At 46.3% G+C, this 15,759-nt stretch overlaps 1 protein-coding gene across 1 annotated transcript in view; it reads right to left on the reverse strand.

Annotated features, from left to right (window-relative positions):
* LOC119968900 (suppressor of tumorigenicity 14 protein homolog) overlaps positions 1–15,759 on the reverse strand; it is a 217,814-nt gene that overhangs the window by 116,744 nt on the left and 85,311 nt on the right. Inside the window, exon 9 of the mRNA XM_038801870.1 lies at positions 11,466–11,563. Within this exon, the coding sequence (XP_038657798.1) occupies positions 11,466–11,563 (98 nt within the window). The remainder of the gene's footprint in view (positions 1–11,465; positions 11,564–15,759) is intronic.

Below are 15,759 nucleotides of genomic sequence, written 5' to 3' on the forward strand. Positions count from 1 at the left end.
TATTCTGGAAAATGCTCTTGTCAAGCATGGCACAGCGTGAAGCAGAACAATTTATCAGTGGGGCAGTCTGTGCTCAAACTTTGCAACTGTTGATTCCACTGTTTAATTACAGCACCTTCTTTTAGCCATCCTGGGCGTAGTGGTAATATCCAGGCTCAGAATTCATCAGCTTTCCCGTGGCCTCCAACACCCAAGTGACTTTTTTTTGTTTTTTCCTGTGGAGTCAGAAGAAGCAGAAATTCTCACCCAATTCCAGAGGAGTCACATTCGCCTGCTCCGCCAGCAGCTACCTGCCAACTCTGCAGCCCACTCCAAACCCACCTCCCAGGATCCCAGAAGTTGTTTATTCTATTTTGCATAAGAGTAGAAAGGGAACTGTGACCAAATCATGGCTTACAAGGGAAGTTTGAGATATTATTACGTTCAAAGAAGAGGCATACAAATTAGCTGGAAAAAGCAATTGACCAGTGGATTCCGAAAATTCAGCCAAGGCAGACCAAGGGATTGATTAAGAAGGGGAAAATACAATTTGAAAGTAAGCTAGCGGAGAACATAAAAACCGACTGTAGAAGTTTCTATAGGTATGTAAAGCAAAAATGATTGATAAAAATGAATGTAGGTCCATTACAGTCAGAAAGGGGGGAATTCATAACAAAGAAATCGCTGAGGAACTACATACGTACTTTGCTTCTGTCTTCACAAAGGAAGATATGAATAACGTACCAGAAGGTCTGATAAACACAAGTTTTCGTGAGGAACTGAAGGAAATACTATTAGGAAAGAAATGGTTTTGGGGAAATCAATGGGATTGAAGACGGACAAATCTCCACGGCCTGATAATCTGCATCCCAGAGTACATAGAACATAGAAAAATACAGCACAGATCAGGCCCTTTGGCTCACGATGTTGTGCCGAACCTTTGTCCTAGATTAATCATAGATTATCATAGAATTTACAGTGCAGAAGGAGGCCATTCGGCCCATCGAGTCTGCACTGGCTCTTGGAAAGAGCACCCCACCCAAGGTCAACACCTCCACCCTATCCCCATAACCCAGTAACCCCACCCAACACTAAGGGCACTTTTGGACACTAAGGGCAATTTATCATGGCCAATCCACCTAACCTGCACATCTTTGGCTGTGGGAGGAAACCGGAGCACCCGGAGGAAGCCCATGCACACACGGGGAGGATGTTCAGACTCCACACAGACAGTGGCCCCAGCCGGAATCGAACCTGGGACCCTGGAGCTGTGAAGCAATTGTGCTATCCACAATGCTACCGTGATGCACTTAAGGAAGTGGCCCTAGAAATAGTTGATCCATTGGTGGTCCTTTTTCAAATACCTTTGGACTCTGGAATGGTTTCTCCAGATTGGAGCGTAGTTAATATAACCCCGTTATTCAAAAAGGGAAGTAGAGAGAAAACAGGGAACTGTATACCAGTGAGCCAAACATCGGTAGTAGGAATGTTTGCCATATTCCATTATCAAGGATTTCATAGCACAGCATTTGGAAAGCGGTGGTGTAATCAGACAAAATCAGCATGGATATACAAAGAGAAATGACAAATCTACTACAATTCCTTGACAATGTAATGAGCACAGTTGACCAGGGAGGACCAGTGGAGATGCTTTATTTAGACTTTCAGAAGGCTTTCGACAAGGTGTCACATAGCTGATTACTATGTAAAATTAAACGGATTACGGGTAGTGACTTGAGTTGGATAGAAAGCAAACAGGAAACAAAAAGTTGGAATAAATAATATTTTTCTGATTGGCAGGCAGTGACTAGTGGGGTACTGCAGGGATCTGTGCTGGGACTCCAACTATTCACATTATATATTAATGATTTGAACAAGGGTACTAAATTTTATATTTCCAGATTTGCAGATTATACAAAGTTGATTATGGGGGTGAACTGTGAGGGGTGCAGATATTCTTTAGTGGGATTTGGACAGTCTGAGTGAGTGGGCATATGCATGGCAGATGCAGTGTAGCGTGGTTAATGTGAGGTTATCCACATTGGTAGCAAAAATAGGAAGGCAAATTATTATTTGAATGGGTGTAAATTGAGAGAGGTTGATACTCAGCGAGACCTTGGTGTCTTCATGCATCAGTCGCAGAAAGTAAGCACGCAGGAACAGCAGGCAGTAAAGAAGGCGAATGGTATGTTGGCCTTCATAGCAGTAACTTCATTGCAGTATTAAGGTAACCCTACTTGTGACACTAATAAAGATTATGTTATAGCAAGAGGATTTGAGTATAGGAATAGGGATGTTTTACTACAATTGTATAGGGCATTGGTGAGGCCACACTTGGAGCATTGTGTACAATTTATCAGAGGAAGGATATTCTTGTTATTGTGGGAGTGCAGCGAAGGTTTACCAGCTGATTCCTGTGACGATGAGACTGTCATATGAGGAGAGACTAAATCGGTTAGGATTATATTCATTCTGGCACAGTGGTTAGAACTGCTGCCTCATGCCGCTGAGGACCCGGGTTCGATCCTGGCCCGCGGTCACTGACTGTGTGGAGTTTGCACATTATCCCTGTGTCTGCGTGGGTCTCACCCCCACAAAACGATGTGCAGGGTAGATGAATTGGCCACGCTAACTTGCCCTTTAATTGGATAAAAAACGAATTGGGTACTAAATTTATGGGGAAAAAAGGATTATATTCGTTGGATTTTAGAAGAGTGAGAAGGGATCTCACAGATCAAAATTCTAACAGGATTAGACAGGGTAGATTCAGAAAGAACATTCCCCACGGTGGGGAGTCCAGAACCAGGGGTCATAGTTTGAGAATAAGGGGTAAACCTTTCCGGACTGAGGTGAGGAGAAATTTATTCACCCAAGAGTGGTGAACCTGTGGAATTCACTACCACAGAAAGTGGATGAGACTAAAACATTGTGTAATTTCAAGATGGAATTGACATAGCTCTTGGGGCTAAAGGGATCAAGGGATATGGGTGGGAAGGAGGGATCAGGGTATTGAACTTGATGATCAGCCGTGATCATAATGAATGGCTCCAAGGGCCGAATGGCCTCCTCCTGCTTCTATTTTATAAAAACTGGATGAACCTGATGACAGTGAGGCTTTGCTCATACCCGTGGAGACATGACTAATGGAAGAAAGTAAGAAGTCTTACAACACCAGGTTAAAGTCCAACAGGTTTGATTCAAACACTAGCTTTCGGAGCACTGCTCCTTCCTCAGGTGAATGAAGAGGTATGATCATTCACCTGAGGAAGGAGCTGCGCTCCGAAAGCTCGTGTTTGAAATAAACCTGTTGGACTTTAACCTGGTGTTGCAAGACTTCTTACACCTCCACATAATGGAAGATAGTGACATTGAGCTTGTTGATGAGATCAGAGGACCAATTTAATTTGGGCACAAGCTGCTGCTGACCGAATCTGACCCTGGAGACCAGAAACGTTTAACATCTGGTCCCCAAATTACTGCTGGTCAGTTGTGTTTTGTTTCACATTCATTTTGATCAAAAAAGAAAACTAAATGTCAGAGAGGATACAGTGATTGATTCAGAATTGTTTTCTTGGCTCTGATAATACCCCGGCAACTTCTCAGCTTAAATGCCTGTACGAACATGGCAGAGACCTCTGGTATCAAATTGCATCTGAGTGTGGCTGAGTTTCTCAAACAATCTAGATGGGTACTCACATCACTAGGAATATATCCCATAATCTCACGGTTAGGTGGAAAGCTCCTAAATCCTTCAGAACTCCCTGCCTGGAAACGCGTACATTTGAGACTGAGGCCCAAAGGTGGTCTCCATTACTGCCAGCTGCCACGCACTCTTGCCACTGGGTGTACCAATCTGAAAATACCCAGGAGGCTTCTTCCTCAGAGACATCATTTAGACATGGGTGACATTGTTTGGTGTGCACAGAGTTATGGCAGAATGGGACTTAGTGCATCCACATTATGGTCTAATTTCTGGCCCTTTCACTGAACCTACAGTAGAATTGTGCAGGGTGGATTTCATCCGTCTGGCGACATTACATTTGTCACATGGGCAGCACGGTGCACAAGTGGATAGCACTGTGGCTTCACCGTTCCAGGGTCCCAGATTTGATTCCCTGCTGGGTCACTGTCTGTGCGGAGTCTGCACGTTCTCCCCATGTCTGCGTGGGTTTCCGCCGGGTGCTCCGGTTTCCTCCCAAAGTCCAAATATGTGCAGGTTAGGTGGATTGGCCATGATAAATTGCCCTTAGTGACCTAAAAGGTTAGGAGACATTATTGGGTTCTGGGGATAGGGTGGAAGTGAGGGCTTAAATGGGTCGGTTCAGACTCGATGGGCCGAATGGCCTCCTTCTGCACTGTGTGTTCTAAGTCTAAGTAACAGTAATGTGTTAAATTGGACACAAAATACAAAGCTAATTTTTTGTAGCAACCTCTTTAAATATTGAGAAAAATATTGGCGTTGTAAAAATCTAGAATTAAAGCGAATTTTAGTTAGGTTTTTTGCATGGTTAGTGAAAGAATTCGTCAGCAGGGTCTCCAAATTGAGCCCTCAATGTATTAAGTTTCCAAGACCAATACTGCATTATAGGTTACAGTGCATTAGTCAAATTACAGCTACTCAAAGAAAATTAATTCCATTTAGGAAATCTACAAAAGATTTAAAAAGAAACCCTCTATGTATTAAATTTCTAATCCCATGTGTCAACAGACTGAGAAGGGTCTTTGGCAGTGCCCGCAATCAACCACATGAAACAGCAAAGTAGATTTTGAAGCACCACTTGGCAGGTTTTTACATCAGTATTTCAATATACAGGTTTTGTACCAAAACTACATCACAGAGAAGAGGAGGAAATTACATTCATGCTTGATTTCTAATGAAACTGTGACCACTTTGTCCTGTATGATGACAGCATCTCCACACCATGCAGAACTTAGGAAAATGGACACGCAGAATTTACAGGGCTATTTAGAATAGCTCTGTAGTTTTGAGCTTTTAATGAAAATATCTCTTCTGAAACTATAGAAGTGGTGAAAAACAAGTTACCAGTCATGGTGTCTAACCCCAGACTTAGCTTCCCTTTTAAAAGGCTACTGTCTTCACGAAGAGCATTCAGGGAAGAAGACACACATGTCAGTGTTTTTCAAACATTTTTCCGGTGACCCATTTTTTACAAAATGGCCGCCTCTCTCCGCACGGACTTCTGTATTATTAAAGGTAAAAAAAATGTAAATTAAAATATATTTTCTATTTTTTGTTGTTATTTGGAGATCTTAATAATTTGTAATAAAAATCTCTGCACAGATCAGTGTGCAAAACGTTTGATCGCAGACTTCGGAGGTATTGAAAGGGAAATGAGGAAATTCTTGGAAACATGCCTAGATTTTGGGCTGTTGGGGAATGAAGGAGACTCACCAATGATCACAAAGTCTGTCTCACTGTGAGTGAGACTGATCTCAGAAAGTGAGCGGAGAGCGGCTCCCCATTTTAAATATACATCAAACCCCTTATACACACACAGTACAATTATAAACATAGATCTGATTGACAAGGTAAAGAGTAACACAAACTCAATAGGCATCAACAAGATTAAATGTCGCAGAAATTGAACCAACACTGACAATGTTAATGGCAACAGAAATTCAAAATTAAGTGACAATGGTAACAGTGGCAGATATTAAACATGCATCCGGGGCGGGATTCTCCGACCCCGCGGGGGGGTTGGCGAATCGCTGGAGGGCCTCGTGAATCTCGCCACGCCGCCACATTGCCGGCACGCGAATCTAGCGGAGAATAGGTGCCACTGGAGCCAGCGTGGTTGGCGCAGCTCCGGTTGCTCTACGCGGCCGGCCCGCCGATTCTCCGACCCGGATGGGCCGAGCGGCCATAAGAAAAAAACCGAGTCCCATCGGCGCCGTTCTAACCAGCTCTGAGCCGGCGGGACCTCGGCATTGAAGGATCGGGTGGGGCCTGTGGGGGGGCGGGGGAAAGGGAGGTGCGACCCCTGGGGGGGGGGCTCCTATGTGGCCTGGCCCGCGATCGGGGCCCACCGATCAGCGGGCCGGCCTCTCTGGCTAGGGGTCTCCTTTATTACGCGTCGGCCCCTGTGGGGCGTTGAAGGAGGCCACTGCGCCTGTACGCGTTGGCACTGGTGCCACTGCGCATTCCTGTGTTGGTGCCGGTGCCACTGCGCATGCGCGGATCTAGTGGCACACAATTCGCAGCTGGACCGGCGCGAACAACTCCAGTGCCGTGCTGGCCCCCTGTAGGGGCCAGAATTACTCCTGGCAGTGGCCCGTTCATGCCGTCGTGAAACCCGACGGCTTTTACGATGGAGTGGACACTCTGCCACGAGATGGGAGAATCCCGTCCCCGATTCAGAATGTTAACCCTGAAGTCGGTATCATTGTGTGATCATTGGCTCGGTCTTTCCTATGAGCTGTAGCTGAACAGATGCATTTCCTCCCTGACTGGGATGGATGGAATTCCCAAACCCACGCCCGTCATCCAGAGCAGAGTTCAGAATGGGGCAAACATAAATCAGCTTTGTAACAATGGACCAATTGAAAGGTGGGGAGATCTCCACAGGATACACAGGAATCACCTGCTTAATCCTGTATAAGGGCATATTCTGGCTGTGAGTTTCTAACTAGGGTACTTGTGGAAAGATACTCCAGTCAGCAGCCATTTGGTTTTGGATGGGAGATGCAGGCCTGGAAAAAAAACACAATGCACTGCTGGAAACTAACTCTGTGCAGAAGGATTATCTGCAGGAAATAAATTTAAGGATAATTGATTTTTAATTTTAAACTCTTCAATTGTAGATGCAGGTGCTGGCTATCCTGGCTGATCTGCTGCTGCAGAAACAGGAGTGGCTGCTGGAGGCTATGTCGGTGGCGGTGACTGCAACAGTGACCCAGCCAGGCAGAAAGTCCACGGCAATGGCCTCTACATCAGCCTCATGTGGTCACACACTGTACTGCAGAGAGAATTTACCCAGGGAGAAAATGGGAAACAAGGGGCGCGATTCTCCGCAGCCCCCGTGCCGAAATCGTGTTTGGTGTGGGGGCAGAGGATCAAAATTGCTGACGGAATTGGGTCCGGCGCCACTCCGGCGATAGTCTGGGCCCCGAATATCCGCGGGTCCGTGAATTACACCGCACGGCTGGGAGGGGCCATGGCCAGAGTCCCACCCAGCGATACTCCGCTCCCGACCGGCCGAGTTCCCAATGGCGTGAAACTAATATGGTATGGCCGGTCGGGACTCTCGTGCGGCGGCTGCGGAATCGAGCACCGGGGGGGGGGGGGGGGGGGGGGGCTTGTGGGCAGCCGGGGCAGCTATTGGGCCGGTCTGATGCAGGGGCACGCGGCCAATTGGGGGGGTCCTAGTTGTTTATGTTGGTCCGCGGTCCAAGTATGCCATGGCGCTCGGCGTGGCCGCTGGATGCCACCGCCGCGTGCATGCCCTGACTCGGAACCGGAAGAGCAGGGGCCCATATCCACAGCCAAAACTACCTGAAGCTCCCCAGGTCCCTGCTAGCCCCCTGAAGGTAAGTGAATCGATTTGTTTATTTTCCAGAAAATTTGGGAGTGCAACGCCAGCGTTTTTACACCGATGTAGCCCAAGGTCAGGCGACCCTGGAGGTTCCCTTTTTGCAGACCTTTTGGCGACCCATCTTACACCATCCCGCGACCCACCTGCGGCTCATGACCAGCACTTTGAAAAACACTGTCATAATGAGTCACTTGATAATGTAATTTCTAGATTCTGGCCACAAGAATTGAGGATTGCGTCCCACGGGTGATAGAGGAAGACCAGACTGGGTTTGTTAAAGGCAGACAACTCAATACCAATGTCCAGAGACTTTTGACTATTATTATGATGCCCTCTGAGGGAGGGGAGGCGAAGGTGGTAACAGCGATGGACGCGGAGAAAGTGGGAGTACCTGTGGGAAACGCTGGGGAGGTTCGGGTTTGGTAAGGGCTTTATTGGCTGGGTGAAATTGCTGTACCAGGCGCTTGTAGCAAGTGTATACACAAACCGGCTGAGGACGGGGTACTTCGAGCTTCACCGGGGAATTGCCCTAGCTATAGAACCACTAGCTATGGCGCTGAGAGCCTCGAGGAACTGGTGGGGACTGGTTCCGGGGGGGGGGGGGAAGGAACATCGGGTCTCGCTATACGCGGATGATTTGGTCCTGTACATTTCGGACCCTGTGGAGGGGATGGGGGAGATTCTTTGGATCCTGAGGGATTTTGGTAGTTTTTCAGGGTACAAACTGAACATAGGAAAGAGCGAGTTGTTTGTTATCCAGGCCAAGGGGCAGGAGTAGAGACTGAAAGAGCTGCCGCTCAGGATGATAGAGAAAAGTTTTCGTTACCTGGCTATACAGGTGGCCAGGAAATGATAGGCTCAACCTGACCTGGTTGGTGGAGCAAATGGAAGGAGACTTTAAAAGGTGAGACATGCTCCCGCTGTCACTGGCAGGGAGGGTGCAGACCGTGAAAATGACTGTCCTCCCAGATTTTTGTTTGTCTTTCAGTGCCTCCCCATCTTCATCCCTAAGGCCTGTTTTAAGCGGGTGAGTAGGATCATTACGGGCTTTGTGTGGGCGAATAAGTCGCCGAGAGTAAGGAGATCGCTGTTGGAGCGCCGTCGGGGGGGAGTGGGGGGGGGGGGGGGGGGGCGCGGCGTGGGAGCAGCTGGAGGCAGCGTCATGTAAAGGTACTGTGGTGAATGTGTAACCAGTATAATTCACACTGTACATTACTGTGTCCCTGTGGGCTCCATCTGTGAGCCGTTGGACGGCTCTGCCCACAGGGGGAGATGAGGAGCATGTACAGGGCTCCGCCCTCGGCTCCACCCCCTTCAGAAAGTATAAGTGCTGCAGTCCTGCGAGTCCGCCTTCAGTTCAGCATAGTCGCAGGCAGGCTCAGTTGTAAGCCGATTAAAGCCACAGTTTACTTCAACTCGTGTCTCTGAATGAATCGATGGTTGCATCAGGTACTAGTCTGGGAGCTTTGATAACGGCTCCTTTGCCGTTCTCGCCGACCCTTTACTCCACAAGTCCAGTGGTGGTGGCGACACAGCGGATCTGGGGACAGTGGAGGAGGTACAAGAGGGTGGAGGGAGCGTCGGTCTGGACCCCGATATGCAACAATCACAGGTTTGTCACAGGTAGGATGGATGGTGGGTTCCAGAGTTGGCGGGGGGCAGGCATCAGAAGGATGGGAGATCTGTTCATAGACGGAAGCTTTCCCAGTTTGAAGGCGCTAGAGGACAAACTTAATCTGCGACCAGGAAACGTCTTTAAATATCTGCAAGTACGAGCCTTCCTGAAAAAACAGGTGGTGGCCTTTCCGACGCTACCGCCACGAAGGATACAGGACAGGGTGGACTCCGCCACCTGCTCCATTGGGATGGTGTGGGAAGACTGGGTCGTGTGGGGTAATGTCTATTTAATTGTTATTGTATATTCTCTTTTTGCACTATGTTAATGTTCACTCTAGTTTGTTTTGTTATTATGGTTACTACTGTTTTATTATGAAAAATTCTGCAAAGCCTTAATAAAAATACTTTTTAAAAAAATAATGTAATTTCTATTTCCTTGTCAATGTTCATATTGTGGAATGGAATATTTTCCCACTTCAGGTACCCAGTGATAGCATCAAGCATTCCCAAGTGTTTTCTAACAATCAGATGCGGAGGAACAATCTTTCCCCTATGCCCAGCCACTTTCTTCAAGTCCTTACATCAGAAGAACATCCTCACATCCTCTATCATTACATTTGTTAACTAGCACTGAATTAAGTGCAGTTTTGTTTCATAAATCCATGCTCATCAAGATAGTGCTGCAGGAATTCCTTGGGTAGTGTTGAGAACTCTTTATTTTATCTGCGCACTAAAATGCCTAAGGATTGTGGTGGGCCAGCACTGTTTGACTGAGTGCTTTACTGCTCAATGTTTAGATAACATGTTTAGATAGGACATAGTTATTGAATAGCTGAGATAGTGCATGCATTTTGAGCATAGATTTTGTGATAGTACATATTCAATCTACTGTTAAGCATTATCTTAGGGGCTTTTTTTACTTGACGGAACTGCGTACTTGAGAAAATAAGAATGCCTAATGCATTCTAACTAATTCAAAAGTAGTGTTCCCTACTTCCAATGCATGCACATGTATATTTAAACTTTAAAAAATGCAAATTGTTTGAATTTATTATGTTGACACAATGAACATAGGTTTAACCAGACTGACTGGGTGAGAAACAGACAGAATTGGGTGCAAATGCTGGTTTTACATCCGACCCAACTATTTACAATTCTCCTACTCGGATTCGCCTCTACTGTTAATCCTTCGATAGCTACTCAGACTGACGAACCAGTCTGCTACAATCCACGTGGTGGGTGTGATGTTGAATCAACCCTGTGTCTGTACTCACTGAGTGTCTCCACTGGAAAGAGGAAGATCATGTGTGCTGTGTCCTTTATATATGGGCTGGTGTAATGCCCCCCTGTGGTAGTGTCACCTCTGTGTGTATCGTGAATTCCCATTGGTCGTGTCCTATCTTACTGACCGATTGGTTGAGTGTCTGTGTGTCATGTCTCTGGTGCTCCCTCTAGTGTCTATCTTGTCTATGTGTACTTACATTAACCCCTTGTGTATCTACAGTGATGCATATCGCCACAAAACCCACATAGAACAGTGGAGGTACTCATCAATGCTGTTGAAACAAAATGAATTGCAAATAACCACACAATTGAAATTCATATAGTAAGGTTCCAATTATGTATAATCTATGCATAAATATTTGATTGTAGAGGGGAAAATGGAGGATCTGAGGTACACATGGCACAGCAGGGAAGGTAATGCCTGGAAAAGGTTAACCTGACAATCTCTAAAACCCAAAATATGGACAAACGCGAATTTGCATATTAAACGCAAGCATATCTCAGGTAACACATTTCATAGCCTACAAATTGAAAACGCTCAGCCTGGCTGCTGAATGTCTGGAAGAAACATTGTGGACCCACCCATATACAGGTATCAGGGAAACGGAGCACTCGCCACCTCATTACGGGCTGATTGTCTGAAGGACGTTCCTTTGTATTGCAAAGCAGATGGACAAGATGTGTCCACTGAACGATTAAAAGTAGAGTATGTCAGACAATGTATCCACGTCACCCAATCAGGGAAGTGACTGTAACCTAATCAAACTGCCGGTATTGATAATCGATTATATTGTAGGACTTTGAATCACTTTGTATTCTTGTGAATTAGTCCATACTATCCAAAACTGTATAAGATGTGTAAGACAGCTTTAAGGGCCAGAGCTTTCTTGGACCGAGCTGTAGTTAAGACGGCCGAGTTTTAGCTCCCCTGCATGCATGTGGCAAATAAAGCTATTTTGTTAAAGTTTCATACGGTGTGAAGAACTCGATTCATTTAATTCCACGAGCATTGATAATCTTTATTTTACTTACTGTAATTGTCCAAAGGCAGTTGATATTTGGAGGGTAGTTACTGGGATAAAATGGAGAGACCAGTGATCCATTATAGGCAGTTATAGTTCCACCACAGGCTGAAAATCAAAAGCACAGGAATAAATACATTTAAATCACGCTGACATGCAAAACGATTTATGGATATTTCTTGTAGAGTAAATGCAAACTTCCAAGTCATACTGCAATTAAAAGTCACTGACTTTTTGTTTATTCCTTCAAGGGGTGTAGGCATCACTGGCAAGGCCAGCATTTTTTTTTTTTGAAAGTATTTTTATGCAACAAATTTTCAACAATTTTGCAATTCACAACAACCCCACAAAACCCCCAGCCCACCCCTTCTCAATAGTCAACAGTAACCAACTTCTGAAAGTGCACGATGAACAAACCCCAACAATTGTAGAACCCCTCCTTCACCCTCCTTAGAGCAAATTTCACCTTTTCCAGGGTCAGAAACTCTAGCAGGTCTCCTCGCCACCCCAAGGCACAGGGTGGAGAAGCTGACCACAACGCCAACAAGACCCGCCTACGAGCAATCAGCGAGACGAAAGCTAAAACATCTGCCCCTTCAACCACCTGCCGCTTTGGCTTGGCCGACACCCCTAATATGGCACGGCCAGCATTTATTGTCAATCTCTAATTGCCCTCGAGAAGGTGCTGGTGAGCGTCCGTCTTGAATCGCTACAGTTCGCGTGGTGGACGTACATTCTCAGTGCTGTTAGGGAAGGAGGTCCAGGATGCTGACTGAGCAACAATGAAGGAACGGTGATATTTTCCAACTCAGGCTCGGAGGGGAACTTTCAGGTGGTGGTGTTCCCAGGTATCTGCTGTCCTTGTCCTTCTCGGTGGTGCTGTCTAAGGAGCCTTGGTGGATTCCTGCAGTGCATTTTGTAGATAGCACACACGGTTGCCACTGATCATTGATGGTGGAGTTGTTGAATGTTTGTAGATGGGGTGACAATCAAATGTGCAGCTTTATGCTGGATGGTGTTGTTGGAGCTGCACACATCCAGGCGAGTGGACAGTATTCCATCACACTCCTGACTTGTGCCTTGTAGATAGTGGACAGGTTTTGGGGAGTCAGGAGGCCCATGAAGCCTAGCTTCTGATCTGCTTTTGCAGCCAAAACATTTATATGTCTGGTCCAAATCAGTTTCTGGCCAATGGGCAGTTTTCCACATTGCCAAGTAGATATCAGTGTTGTAGCTGTACTGGAACAGTATTGGACAATATTGTCAGGGCCCACAGCTGCTGCAGTAATCAGTGCCTTCAGCTGTTTCTTGATATCACATGGAATGAATCGAATTGAGTGAAGACTGACATCTATGATGCTGGGGCCCTCTGGAGGAGACTGAGATGAATCACCCATTTGGCACTTCTGGCTGAAGATTGTAGCAAATGTTTCAGCCGTATCTTTGCACAGATGTGCTGGGTTCCCCCATCATTGAGGATGGGGAAATTTGTTGAGCCTTCTCCTCCAGTGAGTTGTTTAATTGCCCACCACCAGTCACGGCTCGCTGTGACAGCAGGACTGCTGAGATTAGATTGTCTCATCCGTTGGTTGTGGACAGGTTGTTAGTTGGTTGAAGATATTTTATCTTCTCTGAACTACACAACTTAAAAGTCAGAAAAAGACTGGAGGCACGGGATTTTCTGAGTCCTGAAATCTTAAACCCATTTATATAGAAGGTGTTTTTAAAAATTCACTGGGGCAAAGTGCACAGAGAACATTGCCCCTATCATCCCAGTGTGGAAATAAGTTCAAGATAAAAGGACCCTTTCCAGGGTGTTAGGAAAATCCAGAGACAAAAATCAGTCAGTTCAGAATAACACAACACTTTTTATAGATTGTGTCTGGAAAGCATTTGAATCAGTTCTTGTTTCTCTGGAATCCTGCTTTTTAAACAGCGGCTTGCCTCCAACACTCCAATCCCAGCCACTGCTGCTGATTTTAAAGACTTTCTGCCTGGACTTTTTGAAAAAGGTAATGACGCTCCACAGTGCAGCCAAAAGCCAGGAACATTTCCCCACACTACCTAACCCCTCTCCCTCTATCCAGGCTGTATCTGGCTAGTTCCAACTAGTATATTTTGTGCATTTTCTTGTGTGTGTAGACCAACCAATTTACAACTATTATATTGCCCTTCGTGACCAAAAAGGTTAGGAGGGGTTATTGGGTTATGGGGATAGTGTGGGAGTGAGGGCTTAAGTGGGTCGGTGCAGAATTTATAATAATTTCTTATTATAAAGAATTAAAATTAAAAATCCAAATATTTAAAAAAGCTAATAAAGGTTATGCATTGATCGTTTTCACAGAATAATACCCATGGAATGTAAATCCCAAAGCAAATCTAATTTCCAAAATGCCATTTAACAAAAAAAAATGTAACTTATTCAGTGACTGTAAATGACTAGTCCTGATGTACTCATAGGAAAAGCACCCCATTTGCTATGAGATGTCTACTATTATAATATGAATATATGTTAAAAACCCTACATCTAGCCTTGGCCTGGGCACATCAGTCACAATCTTTCTCTAATCCGATTAATGCCGAGAACTCACAACTGCTTCCTTGCTCAGGTGGAATGTTTTTGTTCACAGGATCTGTTCTGAGAATGTGCTTTCACTGCTTTGGGGTTTCCCACTCCCATTACTTTGGATGTTATTTATTCTGCTTTCTCAGTTTAATATATTAGATTCAAACTTCCCAGCTGTGAACATTCAGTTCAACATAAGAGTCACTTATGGAATGTTACCTTGGACCTCAGATGAGGATCAAAATCAACACCAGTAGTAACAGCAGCACCATCAGCCATGCCAGCAGCCGTAACAACAGCAACAACAGCACCAGCACCAGTAGCAGCAGCAACAACAGCCATACCAGCAGCCACAACAGTGATGCCAGCAGCAGGAACACCAGCAGCAACAGCTACAACAGCAGTAACAGCTACATTTGTAGCAACAGCAACACCAGTAGCAACAGCAGCAACAACAGCACCATCAGCAACAACAACAACAGCAGAAGCAGCAACACCCGCAGCAGCAGCAACAACAGCAGCAACATCAGCAGCAACAACAACACCAGAAGTAGCAGCAACCCCAGCAGCAACAGCACCAGCAGAAACATCAGCACCACCACCAGCAGCAGCAGGAAAACCAGCAGCAGCAGTAACAGTTGCAGCAGGAAAACCAGCAGCAGCAACACCAGCAACAACATCAGCAGCAACACCAGCAACAACATCAGCAGCACCCCCAGCAGCAGCAACACCAGCAACATCAGGACCATCAGCAGCAGTAGCAATACCAGCAGCAACACCACCACCAGCTGCAACATCAGCAGCGGCGGGAACACCAGCAGCAGCCGCTACACCAGAAGCAACGGGAACACCAGCAGCAGTGGGAACAAAACCAGCAGCAACACCACTACCAGCAGTAGCAACAGCACCAGTAGCAGTAGCAACACCAGTAGCAACAACACCAGCAGCAATAGCAACATCAGCAGCAGAAGCAACACCAGTACATAGAACATACAGTGCAGAAGGAGGCCATTCGGCCCATCGAGTCTGCACCGACCCACTTAAGCCCTCACTTCCACCCTATCCCTGTAACCCAATAACCCCTCCTAACGAATTTGGTCACTAAGGAGCAATTTGGGGCAGCACGGTAGCATTGTGGATAGCACAATTGTTTCACAGCTCCAGGGTCCCAGGTTCGATTCCCGGCTTGGGTCACTGTCTGTGCGGAGTCTGCACATTCTACCCGTGTGTGCGTGGGCTTCCTCCGGGTGCTCCGGTTTCCTCCCACAGCCCAAAGATGTGTGGGTTAGGTGGATTGGCCATGTTAAATTGCCCATAGTGTCCAAAAGTGCCCTTAGTGTTGGGTGGGGTTACTGGGTTATGGTGATAGGGTGGAGGTGTGGACCTTGTAGGGTGCTCTTTCCAAGAGCAGGTGCAGACTCGATGGGCCAAATGGCCTCCTTCTGCACTGTAAATTCTATGATCTATGATCATGGCCAATCCACCTAACTTGCACGTCTTTGGACTGGGAGTAAGCCGGAGCACCCGGCGGAAACCCACACAGACACGGGGAGAACATGTAGAATCTGCAGTGACCCAGCGAGGAATCAAACCTGGGACCCTGGCGCTGTGAAGCCACAGTGCTATCCACTTGTGCTACCGTGCTGCCCAACCTTCTCATCACCCGCTTGCCACTTCATAGTTTGCAGGTGATACAACATAGTGTATATCAGCAGAGGATAAGAAACCTGTATATGAC

Source organism: Scyliorhinus canicula, chromosome 7 (assembly GCF_902713615.1).
Source record: "Scyliorhinus canicula chromosome 7, sScyCan1.1, whole genome shotgun sequence".
NCBI classification, from domain to species: domain Eukaryota; kingdom Metazoa; phylum Chordata; class Chondrichthyes; order Carcharhiniformes; family Scyliorhinidae; genus Scyliorhinus; species Scyliorhinus canicula.